Below are 20813 nucleotides of genomic sequence, written 5' to 3'. Positions count from 1 at the left end.
GTCACACCAATTACTTCAAAAGAACTAAAGAAGGAGGTAATAATACATTCGAATTCAAGGAAAATACCGGCATTCAATCCAATTATTGAAAGAACGTTAAACAAGTTAACCAAAAACTATTTAATATACATTATTTAAGCTGAAACATGTATCAGTCTGATAAGAAACAAAATTATATTAAATTGTACAGACCTATTTCTTTTTTAACTATTGTATTAAAACTTTTTAAAGAAAGTATTTTCCCCAAAGGGGATAAAGCTAATAGTAACATAGAATAACCAAATCCAAGGCTGTTGGTTTGGATTCAGATAGAAACACCATATTCTTAAAAAACATCATTCATTGCATTTTATTTGGAGGCTTTATTTGGATAAAGTTTGGCACGAAGAATATTATCTTGCTAAGCAAAGTGTTTCCAAAGTAGTATATATTAATATTAATATGATATATTTACAACACTCTCTTAAATCAAACATTATTAATATTCCTAATTGATAGAAATACATGCAGGTGTGATCAAAAAGCCTAGATCTTGGGACCTTATCTGCTCTGTACTAGCGGGATAACTAATCTGTAGGAAATTACTCTAGTCATTGCTAGTTAATGCAACAGTTTTAGCGATGGTAGAAGAATCAAGAAGTATCTATAAAGAAACTTCAGTCAGTTGGCTTTATGATAATAGACACCAACAATTGTGAATACAACTAAGTGTGTTCAAATCGGTTCCTAGCAACTTTGTTAATAATAAGCTAATTAAATGGCACTAATGTATCATATGATAATAATACCAAATATTTGGGTATTTCATTGGAGTTCAAACTGAAATAGAGGCATCATATTAAAAAGAAGTTTACCGAGATGAAAGTCAATTCTAATGTCAGAACCTAAATTCAGAATTAAGGGTTTCATACCCAATAAACGGGAATGGTCGGATATAGAAGTCTTTAAGGTTAAAGAAAACATCAAAACTATAATAGAAAAACACAAAATCAAATTACCTCTCCACGAATATCCAAAGGCTCTGCAGATACTAAATAATTCAACGTATCGTCCATAGATTGAAAAGAAGCAAACCCTGAACTTTAGCTGTGCCCTTTTGGCAGAAATAATGCTCAGCTTTCTGACATCAGTGAGCGCCTATTGTGACACTGGTTTGTCCCTGAAAATTATACTTCCATATGCTTCAGAACTGTTGCGTTTGTATATCTCCAGTATACCTATTTTTTGTTTGGCTTTTAGTTAATATTCTTCTTCTGTATATATTGGGAAACATATTGTTTGTAGTAACCAATTCTGATTGGATCTGAATAAAAATTCTGGGAGTGATATTGTATTTCAGACTGTTTTCTCACACATTGTACGTATAGTTATTGATATATATTTTCATATTAAATATCAGAATGTATTAAATATCATGTGAATTAATATTTGAGCACAATATTCAAGAGAAAACCTAGATATTCATAACCTATTAATTTTAAATAATTTCAATGTCATTGTAACCACATATTTTTACAGTTAGGTTTCTTTAAAATTAAACCTGTTGTACCGTAATTAGTTGACCAGAAATTCAACAGTAAAAATCCACATTAATTGGTTCCGGATATACAGACCGAACCGCCTTATTTTATCAACAATATATTAAAGAATTTGTAACTAAAGATAATAACAATTACCTGATTTTTTACTACTTTTATAAATTGGTGCATAAGAGGAAAAATAACCTTGGCAATCTTTTTATGGGTGTTCATTTGCAGTACTGTACTCTTCCGTTTTGCTCCGGATGTAATGCATATTCAACCAGGTTTACCTTCAATGCTTTTCAAAAAAAGGCCTTGTCGAGGTTTCTTTTTAATGTTCATTAATTTTTAACTCCTTTTTTTCGTTTGTATATGTCGGTTTGAAATTGTATTTTGATAATAATAGTAATTTATATTAAATTTACAGTTAATTATTTACGAAATTATTGTTTTAAATAACATGAGTTTTCAAAAAAATACTGAATTTGTAGCTTAATTTGTAGCTTTGAATTACAGATATGAATTTTGATTCCTTTCCATTTTATACTGATAAAAAATAAATAAACTGTTGTCTCATGCTTCGTAACATACATCCAAATCGGCATATAAAGTTCGACTTGGGTTTGTACTGGTGGGCCAGGTTGCCAAATGTCTGCCAAATCATTGAAAACATTAGGGATAATAATTAGAGGTCATAACCCAGCAAACGCTGATAACCAAAAGTCAAATTTGATGCATCAACTTGATGAGTTACTTAGTTATTAGATGCAGCTGCACTATTTTTATTATTTTTATGCCAAAGCATTAGCTACAATATTATTTCTCAATTATTCAATAATCATATGGGGGCTATTAGGTATTAATATTTCTCTAAATTCTATAATGTACACTAATTAATATATCATTAATTTATAGCAAGTTATAACGAAATTGAGAGTGAATTTAGATATCGTTCAATGAGTCTGGTCAACATATCTTAAAAGGGTTTTTCTCGCAATTTCTATTATATAACTTTTCGCAAGAAATTTTTGGTCCGATATTATCAATTTTTGAATGCTTTATATTTGTTACAAATGTTGCAAAATGAGTTCTTAATGTTCTCCACAAACGTGTTCTTAATGAGTTTGTGCTGAATCTTCATTCAGAAGTTCTTGTAAGTCTGCACCAAGAAAGCTACAGTTAAGTTCAAGTGCTTTAGTAGCATTTTTCCCTAATTGGAATTTATAGAGAAAGCATACTAGATGTTATATAACTTAGTTGTCGTTTGTTTTCTTGAAATTTTGGGTCTGATCTTTTTAAAGCCTTAGGAGACAGCGAAAATGTTTGTATTCAACGGACTTCAAAAAAGGCACAGGTTCCAGATGTTCGGCTGTACATATTTTTTTGAAGTTGTTTATATGTTTATTCGCCGATTTCTTCGTTAATTAAGGAGCAATTTACAAAATCCTTCTTTTATTCGAATCAGTGCATTTCCGAGGTGGTCCGATTGGAATCAAGTTGGGGGGGAAATCGAGGGAAAACCTCAAATTTCAAAGTCACATGGAATGTTTCCACATTAGTTTTTATCTAATGTAATAGGTAATTGGTTTATAATATTATTGCTTAACTTATGTGACCAAAAATCCGAAATAGTTCAGTGTAAAAGTCAGTCAGTTTGCTTTTTGAGCTCTAACCATATCATATGAGACGTCGTAGAAACACTGTAGGTAACTCTTTCTATGGTGTAATGATTAGAACGTTGAGCTCACACGCAAAAGTCGTGGAATCGATTTCCAAACAGGACAGCAATATTTTTTGTTCTAGTTTGATTCGAAAATTTGTCAAATGACCTAGACTAGGTAGAGGACCCTAGGGCCTGAAACATTCCTTATTTTCAATAATTGTATATTTGTTCCTATTTTTCCTCATACGGTCTGTACTTTTACTTGGGCTATCCATCAACAAAAAACTTATTTAACCTATCTACTACACGTATTTTATGTTCTACTATATACACACAATTTATTTAATACATACCTAAATATATTTATTTATAATATTATAATATTATTTAAACTACTATCAACTGGTCAGTCAGTGCCTGAGGTTGGTGGTTAAATAAGTTTTTTGATTACTTTTATTTAGTTATTACAACGTTTATTATGTACATATTTTATTTTAAAAACTTTTATTTGTGTTAAAAATCTAAGTTTAAATATTTTTTACTTTTTAGTGAGTTTTTTTATTTATTTTTTGAAGTCGTTTCAATTTTTTGTTAAAAATATTTTATTTAAATATAATTTTGAGCTACGTAGAAAAATAAATAATATAGAACAATAAAATAAAAATATATGTTGTTACTATCCTCAGGGTTGGACAGTATTTGAATTTTTTGTAATTAAAATACTTAGTTGGAATAGAAATATATATATATATATATATATATATATATATATATATATATATATGCATTGTTGCGAATCACTTTATTTCCTCTGTCAGAGTTGGAATACGAAGGTCTCGATGTAAATAATTGTTCTTATATACTAGTATTTGGGTTGCAATTGTGGATGTAATACTTCCCAAGACCTTATTCTGAAATACTTGTATTGTGTTGATATTACTTCTCGCAGAACATCTCCATAACTAAATTCCTTCAATTCATATAGGTTTTAGTATCTGCTTGTACAGTAGAAATTTATTATGTACGGATAATTTAGATTTTCTTCTAAATAACTAATACATTATTTTTGTTTGTTTTTTTAATTCGACTTCAATACCAACGAAGTTTTGTGTTAAGATTCGTTCCAAGGTACTTAGTATTAATGTATGGGATAAATATTTTTCATGAATCTATACGGTCAGTTTGATTATAGGTAAATTCAATATGTACTGATTTACACTCATTGACTTTTATCATCCATGCCTGGTTCCATTCATTTTTATGACTACTTGCGTATTGTAGTTTCCTGGTTGCTTCTTCGCTATTGTCCCCATTAGTAAATGTCGCAGTGTTATCAGAAAATGTAACTGTAGTAACAGTATAGAGTAGGTAAAGAAAAGAACCCCAAACACTGTCCGCGGCACATCTGCTTTTGTTTCTTTCATTGTTGAGTTAACTTATTCTTGTTTAATTCTAAACATCCTGGTTGAGATGTAGGGGTTTAAGAGTTCAATATATTGCTTCGGTAATATTTTATAGCTTATATATAAGTCCCTTATGTGAGATTTTATCGAGGGCTTACGCTACTAGATACAAGATGAGCTCCATGTCATAACTATGACAATCCGAGATCCACTCGATCCGGTAACAATAATTTGATTTAAATTAGCTTTTTAGCAATAAAATGAGAACAAATTTTAGGGGGAAAACTATGGGGTAAGTTATTTTCAAAAATTGATATACATGCACTTTTACATATAAGCAATAGAAGGAAGGGTCCAACGTGTATATATTACATTTTTCCTCTTATGTATTTAGCCTCTTATATAACATCCTCTATATTTGTTATACGTCTTCAACGAAACAATCATTAAAATCGAAATCGATTCTTTTAATAAATCACCCTGGATGTGGAACGAAAAAACCACGAACATGAATAATAGATTCCTCGATAGTAGGTTAGGTTGTGTAATCCGATGAATTTGTTTTTGTGCTCGCTTACACTCGCTTAACTGCATGCAGGTCAATCAACCAACCGACAGAATTTCGATACCTATTAAAATAGGTACCCCGCGGGCGAGTGCTGTCTTCTAATTTCAGCGATTAACTTCGCATTAACTGACGCATACGTACAAGAAATAGCTAACATTACGGGTAGAATTTCGAACTTTCTATCGTCGGAGGGACATCGCTATATGTCTCGGCGAAATATTAATATATCAGCTGGCGGCAGTCGAGACCGGCTCGAATTTTGGTAAAAGAATTTGTTTCACCTCCCAGAAAAGCAGACGGCAAAAGTTTCGTACCCACTAACCGAGTTTTGTGCCGCGGTATCATCCGACGTCGTGCAATGTTATAGTGGTATTTGAATTTTGTGTTGTTTATGTTGTATTATTTTAAAGTACAGTGTCAATATAGCATTAGTTGACAAGAAAGTAAAATATACTAACAATACAGGTACGGTACTTAATTGCTACTATTATTTATAAACAGTAAAATATTCTTTTCTAAGTTACGGCATCCTTTATATTTGTTTATAATGTTCTACAAGGTGGACCGGAAAGTTATTACAGCTTTTTCTAACATATGTCGCAAGGTTTAAGAATGCAATGTTTTGACTTGACACATATGACATTTTGTTCTATTGACATTAATTTTCTCACTTAATCAAAAGAAAAATGCCGCCGAAAGTTATCATTTGCTGGTAGAAATTTACAGTGAGCATATTCTACCGTTAAAAAATGTGGCATGTCTTCGAAAATTCAAAAGCGATAATGTACAAGACCGAGAACGTTTTGTTATATCGGAAAAGCTTGAATATGCGAAACTGTAAGAGTTATTGGATGAAGGCCCAACTCAAACACAAAAACAATTGGCAGCATGACAGACAAATGGAAAATCAAAAGATTGTCTGTGAAACTCTGATTCAAAGGTATGATCAGGAGTCATTTCTGCAATGAATAGTGAGGGGTGATGAGAAGTGGATTTATTTTTAAAGCCTTAAGCGCAAAAAATCATCATAAATGATCTGGGAAAGCCAGTTGATCGACTTCAAGACCATATCGTTTTGGTAGCAAGGTAGTGCTATTTATTTAGTAGGACCAGAGAGGCGTGGTATATTACGAACAGTTAAAACCTGAGATTTAATTTAATCATTATTAAGATCAATTCGAACCATGCTTTGATCCATGATTGCGTTCCATGTTGCCACTTTGCTTTCCTGAAAGGCGGCAAGATGTGTCTTTCTCATAAAATTTTAAGTAAAGGTGAAGAAAACTGAAAGTGAGCAAAGTATGGAGAATACAGGGGTTGAAATTCCATCTACAATATTCTAAAGGTATTTTCATTAAAACCGAATTTTACTGGTATGAAGACTCACTAACTTTAAACTAATGACGAGTAATTACAAATATTAATTAGCGATTTAAGAATTATTAAAATAAGCAAAGCGCTAAAGCAACGTTTGCCGGCTTATAACCTGTAATTATTACCATTAATATATTGAAGAATTTTGCAGACATCTGACAACAATGTTCGGACGCATCAGGCGGCATTATATCTTTTACAATATCTCTTTTTAACTAGACTAAAATTTAATACGCAACAGATTCGACGTCGTGATGACTTTGGAAGAACTCTATCAACAAAACGTTTCCAACGTATTTCAAAAGGTTTTAACGAATGTTATCGTATAACAAAAATAATCTTGGCGTGTCTTTGATGAATTCAGGTCGTTTTTGCTTCAATTATTGATTTAATAACACCGGTATTATCTATAATGATCTGTTGTAATAGTTTCACCATGCTTTAATTATTCATAAAAGAATATGTTCGTTTGGTCTCATTATACGTGTGCGAATGCTTAGTTTGGTATTGGTAAAGGTTGCTTACATTTTTTCTTCCAAGAACCAAGACTTGATTTCAATAATGTTCATGTTATTCTTAGCTCTGATTCAGTGTAATGTATCATAGAGTATCTCATGGACTTTCATCCAATAATATTGCTCTTTTTCTTACTAATTTCATAAAATCCTGTGGTACATATCATTCAAATATTCCTCTATTAAATTGACCGTTAATCTTAATAATTGAAGTACCTAATAACTGTGTACTACTTTTTACTTTAGGATTTCTGAAAATTTCATGGTTATAGTACCTTGGTTGATGGGGTAATTTGGTTAATAGAACATTTTAGTCGGGTTATAACAATTAGCGTAAGCGTTTATAAATATTTCGATAAATTTGGAAAATAACAAATATTAAATAGTAATTAAATGGCGCCAGATCAGTCAAAAATTCCCACGACTTATTGCATATCCGTGAAGCCTTGAAATAAAAAACACATAGTAGAACAAAATTGTTAAAACAATGTTGTCAATATCTGAACAGAACATTTATTTTTTTATATCTAACAAAAATATTGAATTTTTTATAAGTTTGAGGTTTATATTGCTTGAGCATTTTAAAATAAGACTGAGTAATTTGGAAGATGGATAACATAATTTGTGACAAATGATATGTGAATACTAGAGAAATCAACAATTCCGTAGGCTTGATTTATCAAGCCCGAATTTAACTGATTTTTATGATTAATTATTTATGCGGTTTTGTAATCTGAAATATCCCAAATAGTTATGTTGTAATATAATTGAATTGAAAAGTTATATTTGACATCATGACTAGTTGCACAATAAATGTATGTATATGGTTTAACAAAATATATATATATTATATCGCGCATCTGATACGGTCCTAGCTAAGAAGGCTCTATGTTCTAAGGTACAAATTCATGTATTTATGTTAAGACTGAATGGTATGATGACGTCGAAAGATAAGGATAAGATTTTTGTTTATGTTAGAACGGATTTAGTATCTTAGTCTTACTTTATATCGCCGTCCAACAAGGCGCCACATCTATGACACAACGCAGAATCATTGCTCATATCTCGTTCACAAACTAAAATCTGTTTTTGTTGTATATTGGAGCATCCTTTTTGTTATCAAAATTTTATCTGAAGCAGCAATGCATGAGCTAACAATAATAAAAACCCAGAACTATCGCATCAATAACAAGGCTATTCACTAGTCTTTATCACTGCTGCACTCAGCCGACCTAAACATCATTCATGTCATCAGAATATCAGAAAGAAGACAGCTACTCACAACATTATCAACAACGTACATGTTTTTTTTTAAATTAATATGTTATCACTAGTCGTTGCCGAGTAACTTACTAGGTACTTATCTACGAAGACTATTTGGCCCCTTTGTAATAAAATAACATAAAATAAAAGTTAGAAACACTTTTCAGGGCTTTTACCATTTAATGCACTTTATTACACAACTACACAAAATTACATGGTTTGATTTTTATGCGTCTTCAACATTAACATGGGAGCGGAATCTTTCCACATGTCTTGTTCTGGATCTCTTAATTTTCGAGTCCTAAAGCCTGGGTGTAAGTAGTTGTAGCTAGAGTATCTGGGTATAGCCACAATATTTTGAATGTGAAAATAAACTACTTAGATGTTTATTTTGACATAATTGTTTTATGTTGATATTATTTTTCACAGAACATCCCCATAAATGAATTCTATTGATCCATACAGGTTCTAGTATCTGCTTGTACAGCAGTAGTGTATAAACGGGTCAATTGAAAAGTCCTTGGTCTGACACATAGATGGCGCTACTAGAATTAAATCCATATGTTTTTAGTTAGCTCTAACCCTCAAAAAATACGTGTATAAATTTGACAGCTGTCAGATTATTGGTTTGCGAATTATAGCATTTTGAGTGAAACAACTTTTGTTATTCTCAAAAAATGGATAAAAAGGAATTTTGCGTCTTGATAAAATATTTCTCGTTGAAGAGAAAAAAACAGTTGAAGCAAAAAGTTAGCTTGATGCCGAGTTTACGGACACTGCCCCAGGAAAATCAACCATCAAGCATTGGTATGCTAAGTTTAGACGTGGTGAAATGAACACTTAAGACGGTGAACGCAGTGGACGCCCAAAAGAGGTTGTTACCGACGAAAACATTTAAAAAATCCACAAAAAGATTTTGAATGACCGTAAATTGAAATTGAATAAAATAACACACTCTAAAGAGATCAACTGAACGTGTACATCATATAATTCACGAATATTTGGGTATGAGAAAGCTTTGTGCAAAGTGAGTGCCGCGCAAGCACAGTTTTAACCAAAAACAACGACGAGTAGATGATTCGGAGCACTGTTTGAAGGTAATAAGCGTAATAAGCTCGAGTTTGTTCGTCGGTATGTGATAATGGATGACGCATGTCTCCATCATTTCACCTCGGAGTCCGATCTTTAGCCATCCGAGTGCACTGCACACAATGAACTCGCTCCAAAGCGTGAGAAAACGCAACAGTCGGCTGCCAAGTTTATGGCGTCTGTATTTTGGGATCCGCATAGAATTCATTTTCATTGATTACCTTGAAAAAGTAAGGATCATCAACAGCGACTGTTACATAGCGTTATTCGACCGTTTGAAGGACGAAATCGCCGAAGAGCCGCATTTGAAGAAAAAGAAAGTGCTGCTTCACCAAGACAATGGACCGTTTCACAAGTCAATGAAAACAATGGCAAAAATCCATGAATTGGGCCTCTAATTGCTTCCTCATCCACCGTATTCTCCAGATCTGGCCCCCAGCGACTATTTCCTATTCTCAGATTCTAAAATTAATGCTCGCTAGGAAGAAATTTTCGTCGAATAAAGAGGTGATCGACGAAACTGACGCCTATTTTAAGTAAGCTTCTTCTTATATAATTCTGAACTTCCTCTCTGAGATGTAGGGATTTAAAAGGCCAACGTGTTACTTCGTGTACTATGTACATGGCCAACTGTTGAACGTTAACTCATCAACATACATGTAAACAAAAAAAAAAACGAAAGTAATTTCTTGTCAATCCAATTAAGTGGTCTTTTACTTCTTACATTCAGCTTAAAATTTAATTAAGAGACTAACACGACCAATGAAAGTTCGCGTATTCTCAACAGCCTTGGGACTTTTTATAAACTTATCTAATAGACGCCAAAATAAGAAATTCGTTGACTCATTTATTCACAAAACTTACCTGACACCAAAGACAGGTTATTGACGTCAGAGGTCAACAGGTACGTGGGCAGTTTCCGCACTACTAAAAGAGCAACTTGAACGGATCGGCGAAATTCGAATCCGAATTTTTTCAAGAAGCGACGCGGTTTTGCGGAATGTTTTCGCCGGACTTTGAACAAATAACCAGAAACCGGATATATTGAGTTTAATTCCATTCATATTTATAATAATTTCGTTTTTATACATCGATAATTAAAAAACATTGTATTAACGAAAAATTATCAATAAATATAGATTTTTCGTTATACATGGAGGAGACAGGTTAGAGAAAATTATTTTTACACTGCTCTTTCTTCTATCAACAGTAATGTAAGAATAAGTTTAATACTTCAATTGAAAAGACTCCGACCTGACACATAGATGGCGCTACTGGAATTAAATCCATATGTTTTGAGTTAGCCCTAATCCTCAAAAGATGCGTGTATAAATTTGACAGCTGTCGGATCAATAGTTTGTAAATTATAGCATTTTGAGTGAAGCAACTTCTGTTATTGTGAAAAAAATGGATAAAAATGAATTTTGCGTATGTATAAATATAGCTTTTTGAAGGGAAAAAATACAGTTGAAGCAAAAACTTGGCCTGATGTCGAGTTTCCGGACACTGCCCCAGGAAAACCAAGCATCAAGGATTGGCATGCTAAGTTTAGACGTGGTGAAATGAGCACTGAAGACAGTGAAAGTAGTGGAACGCCCAAAAGAGGTTGTTATCGACTAAAACATTTAAAAAATCCACAAAATGATTATGACCTTAAATTGAAATTGAATGAAATAGCAGACGCTCTAAAGATATCAACTGAAAGTGTACATCATTCACGAATGGGTATGAGAAAGCTCTTTGCAAAGTGAGAGCCGCGCGAGCACAGTTTTGACCAAAAACAACGACGAGTTGTTGATTCGATGTCGATTCGAGTTTTTGCGTCGATATGTGATAATGGATGAAGCATGGCTGCATGATTTCACTTCGAAGTCCAATCGTTAGTCATCCGAGTGGAGTGCACACGATGAACCCGCTCCAAAGCGTGGGAATACGCTACAGTCGGCTGGTAAGTTCATGGCGTTTATATTTTGGGATCCACATGGAATTATTTTCATTGACTACCTTCAAAACGGAAGGATCATCAACAGCTACTATTTCATAGCGTTATTGGACCATTTGAAAGTCGAAATTGTCACAAGTCAGTGAAAACGATGTCATACATTAATGAATTGGGCTTCGAGTTGCTTCCTCATCCACCGTATTCTCCAGATCTGGCCCCAAGCAGCTATTTCCTGGTCTCAGGTCTCAAAAGAATGCTCGCTGGGAAGAAACTTTCGTCAAATGAAGAGGTGATCGACGAAAGTGAGGCCTATTTTGAAGCAAAGGACAAATCGTAGAATGAAGGGAATTTACCATTGACATGTTAATAAGAAAAATAAAATCTACATAGATATTTTTTCACTTATTTTATTTATTAAAACTAGTATACCGCTATTAATTTACTGTCTTAACATACTACTAAATAAATATAGTCCTTCCGAAATAAGTGAACATACCAACTTTCCAGAACTTCCAGTGAACATACGTTATCAAAATTTAGGACGTCACGTATGCCATGTTAATATCATCGCATCAGCTTTCACTTTTAGTTTATTTTGGCTTTGACATATGAAAAAGTTCTAATGTAAATAAAATAATGACATAAACAACAAAAATTGTTATCAAATATAATTTATTTTGGCACATTATAACATAAGATAAGTAAAATAATGAAAGAAAAATGTTGTAAATTATAATTTATTTTAACGTTATAGTAGATCTAATGCATACATCTCAAAAGATCTAAACTAATGTTAATTATAAAGCCACAATATTTTATCGGTTAGGGTTGTTTAATTATACTTACATTAAATTCTTTTTAGTGAGCTCCTGATTTATTTGTTGAAGTTGGTTCAATTTTTGGTCATTTTTTTTTATTTTTGTCTTTTTAGTGTTAGATATTTACTCAATGAATTACGCAGTTATTTTATTATTAAGTATTATAGTGGGTAAGCGAACTAAAGGTGCAACTTGTATTAGGAAAATAGGATTAAAGAAACAATGATTGAAAATAAGGAACGATTCAGGCCCTGGGGTCCGCTACTTAGTCTAGGTGATTTGACAAATATTCTGACCAAACTAGAACAATAAAGAGTTGATTCCCTCGTCGGGAATCTAACTCGCGACCTCCGCGTATGAGCTGAATGCTCTAAACATTACACCATAAGCAGTTAATGCGATATTTCTACGATTTCTCATATCATATGGTTGTACTGAAAAAGCAAACTTAATGGTTTTTACGTTGAACTACTTCCGACGTTCCGTTACATCGGTTCACCAATAACATTATTAACAAATATCTGATTATTTTATATAAAGAAATATGTGAAATCTTAGACAGGTCTTTGAAAATTGAAGGTTTCCCTCGATTCCCCGCTTCCCCCTAACAGATCCTGGCTTGATTCCAATGGGACCACTTCGGCCTTTTTCGAATAAAAGAAGAATTTTGTAAATCGGTCCATAATTGACGGATAAATCGGCCAACATTTTGTACATTACGAGATGCTAAAACGAAATGAAACTATTACAGTATATGCCTATCGACATCACTTGAAGAAGTTAAATGAAGTGTGTTGCAAAAAATATCAGTCATAGCGAGTAACAGTGGCAAAGTCATCCTCTTTCGTGACAAACCTTGCGATAGTCCTAAAGGGTGCATTGCTGCAGCTCAAATATGAAATTCGGCTGCATCCAGTGCACTCGCCGAACATAGCACCTTTTGATTTTTACTTGTTCAGATCGATGCAGCATATTTTCTTCCGCAGCAGGGTATCGAAATGCTGAAGAAGTGCGAAAATGGATCGATGATTTGATCTCTGTCCAACCAACATTCAACAAAGTATCGCCATATTGCCAGAACTATATAAAATAGTTGGAAAAATGATAGGAAATATTTTAATTAATTATATCAGATTTTCTCAATTACTAGAATAGATGCATGCAGCGAATATGTTACTAATTATACCAATAATCAAGATTATTAAGCACATATATGCGGTAAAATGTTCTCAGTTAAAGATGGTTTTGTTTATTACGTACAATAATTTTTCCCGTTTATTCGTATTTTCTTGTATCGTTATAAAATTGAAAAAAAGCAAGGTCGAAAATTTATAATTTAAGAATGTATCCTTTAATAATAACGACCTTGCCAAGTCGGATTAACATTGTAACTTTTTGTATGCATTTTTTATGATACAGATGTATAAATAAACAATGGAGCAGTTGAGAGCCAATTTTTGATACTTATTCATTTTAGTTTAATAGCTCAACCTTCATAATTCTATAAAAAAGTAATTTTTACGTTTAAAAAAATTTAAATTCAATTTCATTGCTTACTATTCTTAATTAAAATGAATTTATTATTATATATAGTGTACAACTGATTTCTTTTATTTTTCAGGAATTTTTAGCAGCTATTCGTAGCGGTAAATCTGATCTTCGATCTGTTTTAAGATCATCCGAGGCTGGCAAAGCTGTAGTATCTACAGGTAAACTCCTAACCAATAATATTTCAAAATGATTTTATCAACATCACTTTCCAGGACCTAGAGTTATAAGAGACACAAGCAAAAGCAAAAAAGTAACTGATACTGAAGACACTCGTGAACTTAGCTCAGTACTACCTGATGGGAAAATAGTCACTGAAACACAAAGAACAACCGAGCACGAGGAAGTTGATGATGACGAGCTTCCTGAAGACGCTCCAGAACAAGATTTTCACAAAGAGAGCTCGCAGAGGTAAGCTGATTAGTTGGAAATTGAGTAGGATTTTTGTCGTTTATGCAGTTCTGAAATTGATATTGATATTAACTTTGGTCAGTTCTCATTCGTTATGGTTCTAGTTTATATTGATATCATTCGTGTCACTATTTAACATGTCAATTGAAAAGTCCCCGGCCTATCATAGTATAACACATTTTTTGGCAAACTTAGTTTTTTTTTTATTCAACATAATTCCCTTTAATAGTGATACACTGATTATAGTGATCCTCCAACTTTTTGATACCATTTCGGTAGTACGATTTGTCTTTTGGTTCAAAATAGGCTTCAGTTTCGGCGATCAACTTTTCATTCGACGAAAATTTCTTCCCACCGAGCATTCTTTTGAGATTTGAGAACAGGAAAAAATCGCTAGGGGCCAGATCTGGAGAATACGGTGGATGAGAAAGCAATTTGAAGCCCAATTCATGGATTTTTGCCTTTGTTTTCACTGACTTGTGACAGGATGCATTGTCTTGGTGAAGCAGCACTTTCTTTTTCTTCAAGTGCGGCCATTTTTCGGCGATTTCGTCCTTCAAATGGCCCAATAACGCTATGTAATAGTCGCTGTTGATGGTCTTTCCTTGTTCAAGGTAGTCAATGAAAGTTATTCCATGCGCATCCCAAAACACAGATGCCATAAACTTGCCAGCTGACTGTTGCGTTTTCCCACGCTTTGGAGTGGGGTCATCGTGTGCAGTCTACTCGGATGACTGTCGATTGACTGTCGATTGACTTCGGAGTAAAATAATGGAGCCATGTTTCATCCATTGTCACATATCGACTCAAAAACTCGGGTTTATTACACTTGATGATCTTCAAACACTGCTCGGAATCATCAACTCGTCGTTGTTTTTGATCAAAAGAGAGCTCGCGCGGCACCCACTTTGCACAGAGCTTTCTAATACCCAAATACTCGTGAATAATATGATGTACACATTCAATTGATATCTTTAGAGTATGCTATTTTATTCAATTTCAATTTATTGTCATTCAAAATCATTTTGTGGATTTTTTAAATGTTTTTGTCGGTAACAACCTCTTTTGGGCGTCCACTGCGTTCACTGTCTTTGGTGCTCATTTCACCACGTGTAAACTTAGCATACCAGTTCTTGATGGTTGATTTTCCTGGCTCAGTGTCCGACGATAATTCGACATAAAGCCAAGTTTTTTATCATTTTTGTTATTTCTATTATTGTTTGAATTGATTTAAAAGCGTTATTATACTTGATATAAAATTAAATTAGTCTCCATTGTAGTATTATGTTTTCATGTATTGTCTTCATAGTTTCTGTAATTCTCCGCACTACATACAAATAGAAATAGTGAGCCGGTATTTCATAAAAAATATATGAACTAGCTCACAGTTTTGGTAGTTTTTTTTGTAAATATAACAAAATAAAATAATATAATTGAATAGTAACGATAAAAGGTTTTTTATAACATTATAAGTACCTCACACTTCCAGATAAAATTTGGAAAAAAGTACGAAAAAAATAACAGTCCAATCCAAATAATTAATTTCAAGCAAGAGGTTTTCGATGGAGAAACTAAGTCAATGAAAAGTAAAATTAAATTAGAACTAAGACTTCGTGAGTGAACAAAGTTATAACTACAGTGTTTTAGATTGTAACTGAATTAGATAACCTTCATAACGACAAAATATTGGTTGAGGCTTATCGAATTATTTCGGCTATACTGTAAAATAAAAACTAATATTTATCATCGTATGATTATTTTGATCAACAGTTGCTGTATTATTATTCCCACAACAACATAAAATAAGGTATATTTTATCTAAAATAGGTCTAGCTAATGGGTTTAATTCATACTTACTAGAATAATTATAAATTTGAAAATAATTTGGGTAAACTAAGTTAAAACTAAGTATTAACTGCAAGATCATTTTTTGGAACAAGGAACTAACTGAAACAACAAGGAAGGTGATATGACATATATTACATTCAGAGGGTGCTTCATCGTTTCGTTCGTCGAGTCTATGTATTTTCAAAACTAGTTATTATTTTGGGTGGTTCAAGATATGTTTGGAACAAAGTGTATTTAATTATATAGTTCCTTGAGCTATTAGATGGATTATATTAGGTCTAGAAATAAGAAATCTATCACTTTTCCAATAGATATATTTTCCAATAGATTACTTTTTACTGCATCTATTACATTGAAAATTGTAGCGTTTGTTTAGAATGATAAATTGTAACCTTTATACTATTACTTAATTATTTTATGTAATTACAGATATCTAAAAACAAGGGAACAAGAAGACGTGGATTATTTAGCAGACGGTAAAAATATAGGGCATGAGATGAGGTATAAAACGGAAACCATGGAGATTGACAAGCGTGGAGAGGACGAGACCGACTTGTTCATGTCCTCATCGGCCAAAGGCAAAAAGAAGATCAATAATCGGCAGCCACACAGATACAGAGGTAACTTAATATTTTCGAAAGTTTAAATAATTAATTATTAAACTAATAACATAAACTCAATGTGGTCAACTACAACAAAATGCTGTGATGTGATCAAATATATCTCCGATCGATTCTTCATCAACTGCCAAGTGTCAGAAGACGACATTTGGCTGAAATGATTATAAATCCATAAAAACACTACATTTTACAAAAAAAGTTGTTTCAAGCCATTCCAGTTAAATGAAGCTCTCAATTTATTTAAAATTTCGAAATAAATCAAATGCAATGTTAAATGCTGATTGCTTAAATTTTTCTATGACTCATAGAATTCCTTTGACATTATCCAATATGTTTTATTAATGCAGTATCTGTAAATTTCGCCGAAAAAAATGTATGAAAAGTACACCCCATGTAAAAGTAAATCATAAGCAAAAAAATTGGTGCATTGCAAATCAAAATGAAAGTCGTCCTCTTCCGTCGTTTCCCTTTTTCATATTTGTTTAGTGCCATCAATTTAATCTATTAGATATCTATTATGGGTTTAAACAAAAATATATAGCACACCTTATTATTTGTAATATTCTATATGGAAAATCAGTTTGTGTATACAATTAAAATAAAAGGTTTTTTATTTACATTTTTTAAAGATATTTTACAAAATTATGTTAATTTATCGACGTGGCAATATCGCGGGATAAAATAAGAGTTTAAAAATTAAAAATTAATCAAAAGAAGGTATAAAAAAGAGCCCTACTGATAGTATAATGAAACAATTTTCTGGGGCATAAGATATTGCCTTGGCCCGTTTATTCATATAAGAACGTCTAAAATTTAAATAATATAGTCATCCCCCGCTATTGTAAGTATTTAAAGAGCCCTCATGTTCTTCGTCTTCACAATTTCCTAAAGGACAATGAGATGAAAAAAAAACTTATGTTAAACGATTCAAATGACATCTAAAACATACTAGCCGAGGATGTGTATTCTTGAATCCATTAGCTAGATCCAAAAAAAACTATCTTGGTTAGATAGCCTTAAGCCAATATATTTATATGGATAGTTAACCTTTTTTTCTTTCATGAAAAGAACCCCTCAAGGTAGTTATTAAATTGATGTCACTTGAACAAATTTGTTCTTACTTGAGCAATAAATTTTACAGCAATATTCCTCGTGTATTGACTATCGGTTGACCTACTCTTAATAGATTTGCATTCAGGAGCCCCTATTTATTTTATTGGAGCTGCAACTATTGATCCAAGAAGAAAAGTATATACCCGTTTGCATAGCTTCTTTCGGATAGGGATTAATTTCTAAAATTAAAAAAATCAATATCTGATGTTTGAATATCACTACATAGTATAAAATAAAGTCGCCTTTTCTGTCCCTATATCCATATGTGCGCTTAAATCTTTAAAACTACGCAACGGATTTTGATGCGGTTTTTTTCAATAGATAGAGTGATTCAAGAGGAAGGTTTGTATGTATAATACATGCATAATATACTAAGGCAACATTGCTAATTTTAGAGGTTTCTAACGTGATGTCGTAAATTAACCTATTTTTTAGGCTTATTTAGCAATTAGCAAAAACGCTGCCTAACACTACGAGTTAGATCAAATTAATGTACTACAGTATTGTACACCATAAAAAGGTCTACAAAAAAGTCCGCGATGGTATATGTTTATCTTTTAGGGATAACCCACATTAACCATTTTTATTGTTTACTTTTACGTGAGAAAATGGCTTATTTACGAAGCTATTTTAAGCAATACGGCATTAATCCTTATCGAATTAAGTATCTTAAATACAGTGTGCAATTAATATAGATCAATATGGTTCCTTACAGCATGTAAATTAAACAAATATTTTCGGAGATATTACAAATTTAAAATTTGCGTTTAAAAATGTGCAATGTAATAAAAATTGTATGAATTTAGATATTCCAAAGATAGCAGGAAATCTTCATAGTAAGTATAGGGGAAGAGGAATTGTTTTACTCCAAATTTAATGCGTGCAGGCCAAGGGCAGTAATGAATGAACCAAAAATACTGGATCGATTTTAATCATGTTTTCATTGAGTGACATAGGCATATATATTTTATGCCCGTGCAAAGTCGGAGCGGGCCGCTATGTTTTTATATACAACGTTCATATTTTTTCTGTAGTGTATTTAATTTAGTATCAGCATTGCACCCGTGCGAAGCCGGGGCGGGTCGTTTATATGAATAAACTTACCCCAACTTACAACAACAAAACATGATGTAACGATCATAAATTTCTTTGATACTTAATTGATTCGGTTTGGGATTTTTAACATTATCAAGCATTGTTTCTTTACTGTCTGCGCATCCGGATACACAACACTTCCTAGATCAACAATTCACTTTACTTTTCGTACTACCGACTTATACATACATTAAAATAGATAAAAAAAAGATAAATTTAGACAATGGTCCATTGAACTTGGTATATAAGCTTTTAAAAATGGTCTTTATCATTTTATACAATTTTTTTCCATCTTTCTGATAATATAGACTATAGAGTATAGAAATAATGATGTTGTTTTGGCATCTATCTACGTGCATATTTCTTCAGTAGCAGAAATGGCGCTATGTTTGGTGAGTACACTAGGTGCAGCAATACGTCCCATTTAAATTACAAAAAGATGACGCTGTTGACGTGTTGATGTTTTATTCAACAATTCGTTGTATATATATATATATATATATATATATATATATATATATATATATATATATATATATATATATATATATATATATAATTGTAATTGTGTGCTTGTAATGCACTGCTACTAGCCAATTCCACCATATGCATAGCAAGACTTTATGACAATGAATATTCCGCCTTGGTGATGTAGATGTAGAGTGAGTGAGGCCGATGTAGATGGCTTTATCTGAACTCATTACCTTCTGCATTTGGGATTAATATAGTAGATTATCATCAGTCAGAATATAGCACAGGAAACTCTTTTATATCTGACAAGCAATGAAACCACTATGTTGAAATGGTTCAAAATCAATTCACATGATAGCCATTTTTCCTCTTTTTGGATCTGGAAACAGTTGATTCAGTTGAACCTTGAACTGAGCTTTCTTCTTATAAGTCTTGCAATTCATAGTCTCCGATTTTCTTTTGATTACCTAGGCTGTTCTTAATCATTGATATCAAAATGACTACTTTTAAATCATGAAAACCAAAATCGACAAATGGTATAGGATGAACCAGCATCACCATCTTTTAAAACTATTGCATAGGCTTTAGCAGTAGATATATTCAAATCTAACAACAGAAAAACTAATAACGAAAGTGGTGTTTAAAATGTTCCATGGTTAGTGTCTCTATATATTGAATGCCTCAATGTATTTTATATAGGGAAATATCAAAACCAATAAATTTAATAGTTAGATTAGATTGTTTAATTATTAGTCACATTGGTACTGTGCATTTTCATTGCTGGTCAAAATGCATGTAACCACCTAATTTTAAGCAAGATAATAAAGGAACATCAAATGACAACAACTTCAAATTCGTCCTTCACTCATTCGTAGGGTGGAAAGGACATGTTATTCGGCATAACTGACCGATAGCCATTCATGAGCCGCTAACGCTATTTAACTAGATGGATTGAAGTTGAACAATGATTGATTCTAATTTCTTATAATAGGTCAATTGAAAATTCCCCGACCTACCATAGTAAAACACATTTTTTTGGCAATTTTTTTACATTTTTTATTTGACATAATTCCCTTCAAGGGTGATACCCCCTCCAACTTTTCGATACCATTTTTGTAGTACGATTTGTCCTTTGCTTCAAAATAGGCCTCAGTTTCGGCGATCACCTCTTCATTCGGCGAAATTTCTTCCCAGCGAGCATCTTTTTGAGATCTGAGAACAGGAAATAATCGCTGGAGGCCATATCTGGAGAATACGGTGAGGAATGAGAATGAGATGAGGAATTCTAAGCACAATTCATGGTTTTTTGCCATCATATTCACTGACTTGTGACACGATGCATTGTCTTGGTGAAGCAGAATTTTATTTTTCTTCAAATGCGGCCGTTTTTCGGCGATTTCGTCCTTCAAACGATCCAAAAACGCTATGTAATAGTCGCTGTTGATGGTCCTTCCTTTTTCAGGGTAGTTCATGGAAATAATTCCATGCGCATCCCAAAATACAGACGCCATAATTTTGTAAGCCTACTGGTGCGTTTTCCCACGATTTGGAC

General features: G+C 32.6%; 1 protein-coding gene across 3 annotated transcripts in view; it reads left to right on the top strand.

Moving 5' to 3' along the window:
* Window positions 1-20813, top strand: part of chas (chascon) — a 202157-nt gene that overhangs the window by 152694 nt on the left and 28650 nt on the right. For all 3 annotated transcript variants that reach the window (XM_076415298.1, XM_076415304.1, XM_076415293.1), the window contains 3 exons: window positions 13777-13864; window positions 13919-14114; window positions 16392-16582. In XM_076415298.1, the coding sequence (XP_076271413.1) occupies window positions 13777-13864; window positions 13919-14114; window positions 16392-16582 (475 nt within the window). The remainder of the gene's footprint in view (window positions 1-13776; window positions 13865-13918; window positions 14115-16391; window positions 16583-20813) is intronic.

The sequence above is a fragment of the Rhynchophorus ferrugineus genome, unplaced genomic scaffold (assembly GCF_030347505.1).
Source record: "Rhynchophorus ferrugineus isolate W39M unplaced genomic scaffold, kcgeb_rfMv2 rfM1, whole genome shotgun sequence".
Taxonomy (NCBI): Eukaryota; Metazoa; Arthropoda; class Insecta; order Coleoptera; family Curculionidae; genus Rhynchophorus; species Rhynchophorus ferrugineus.
This window is presented reverse-complemented; position numbering and strand designations above follow the sequence as displayed.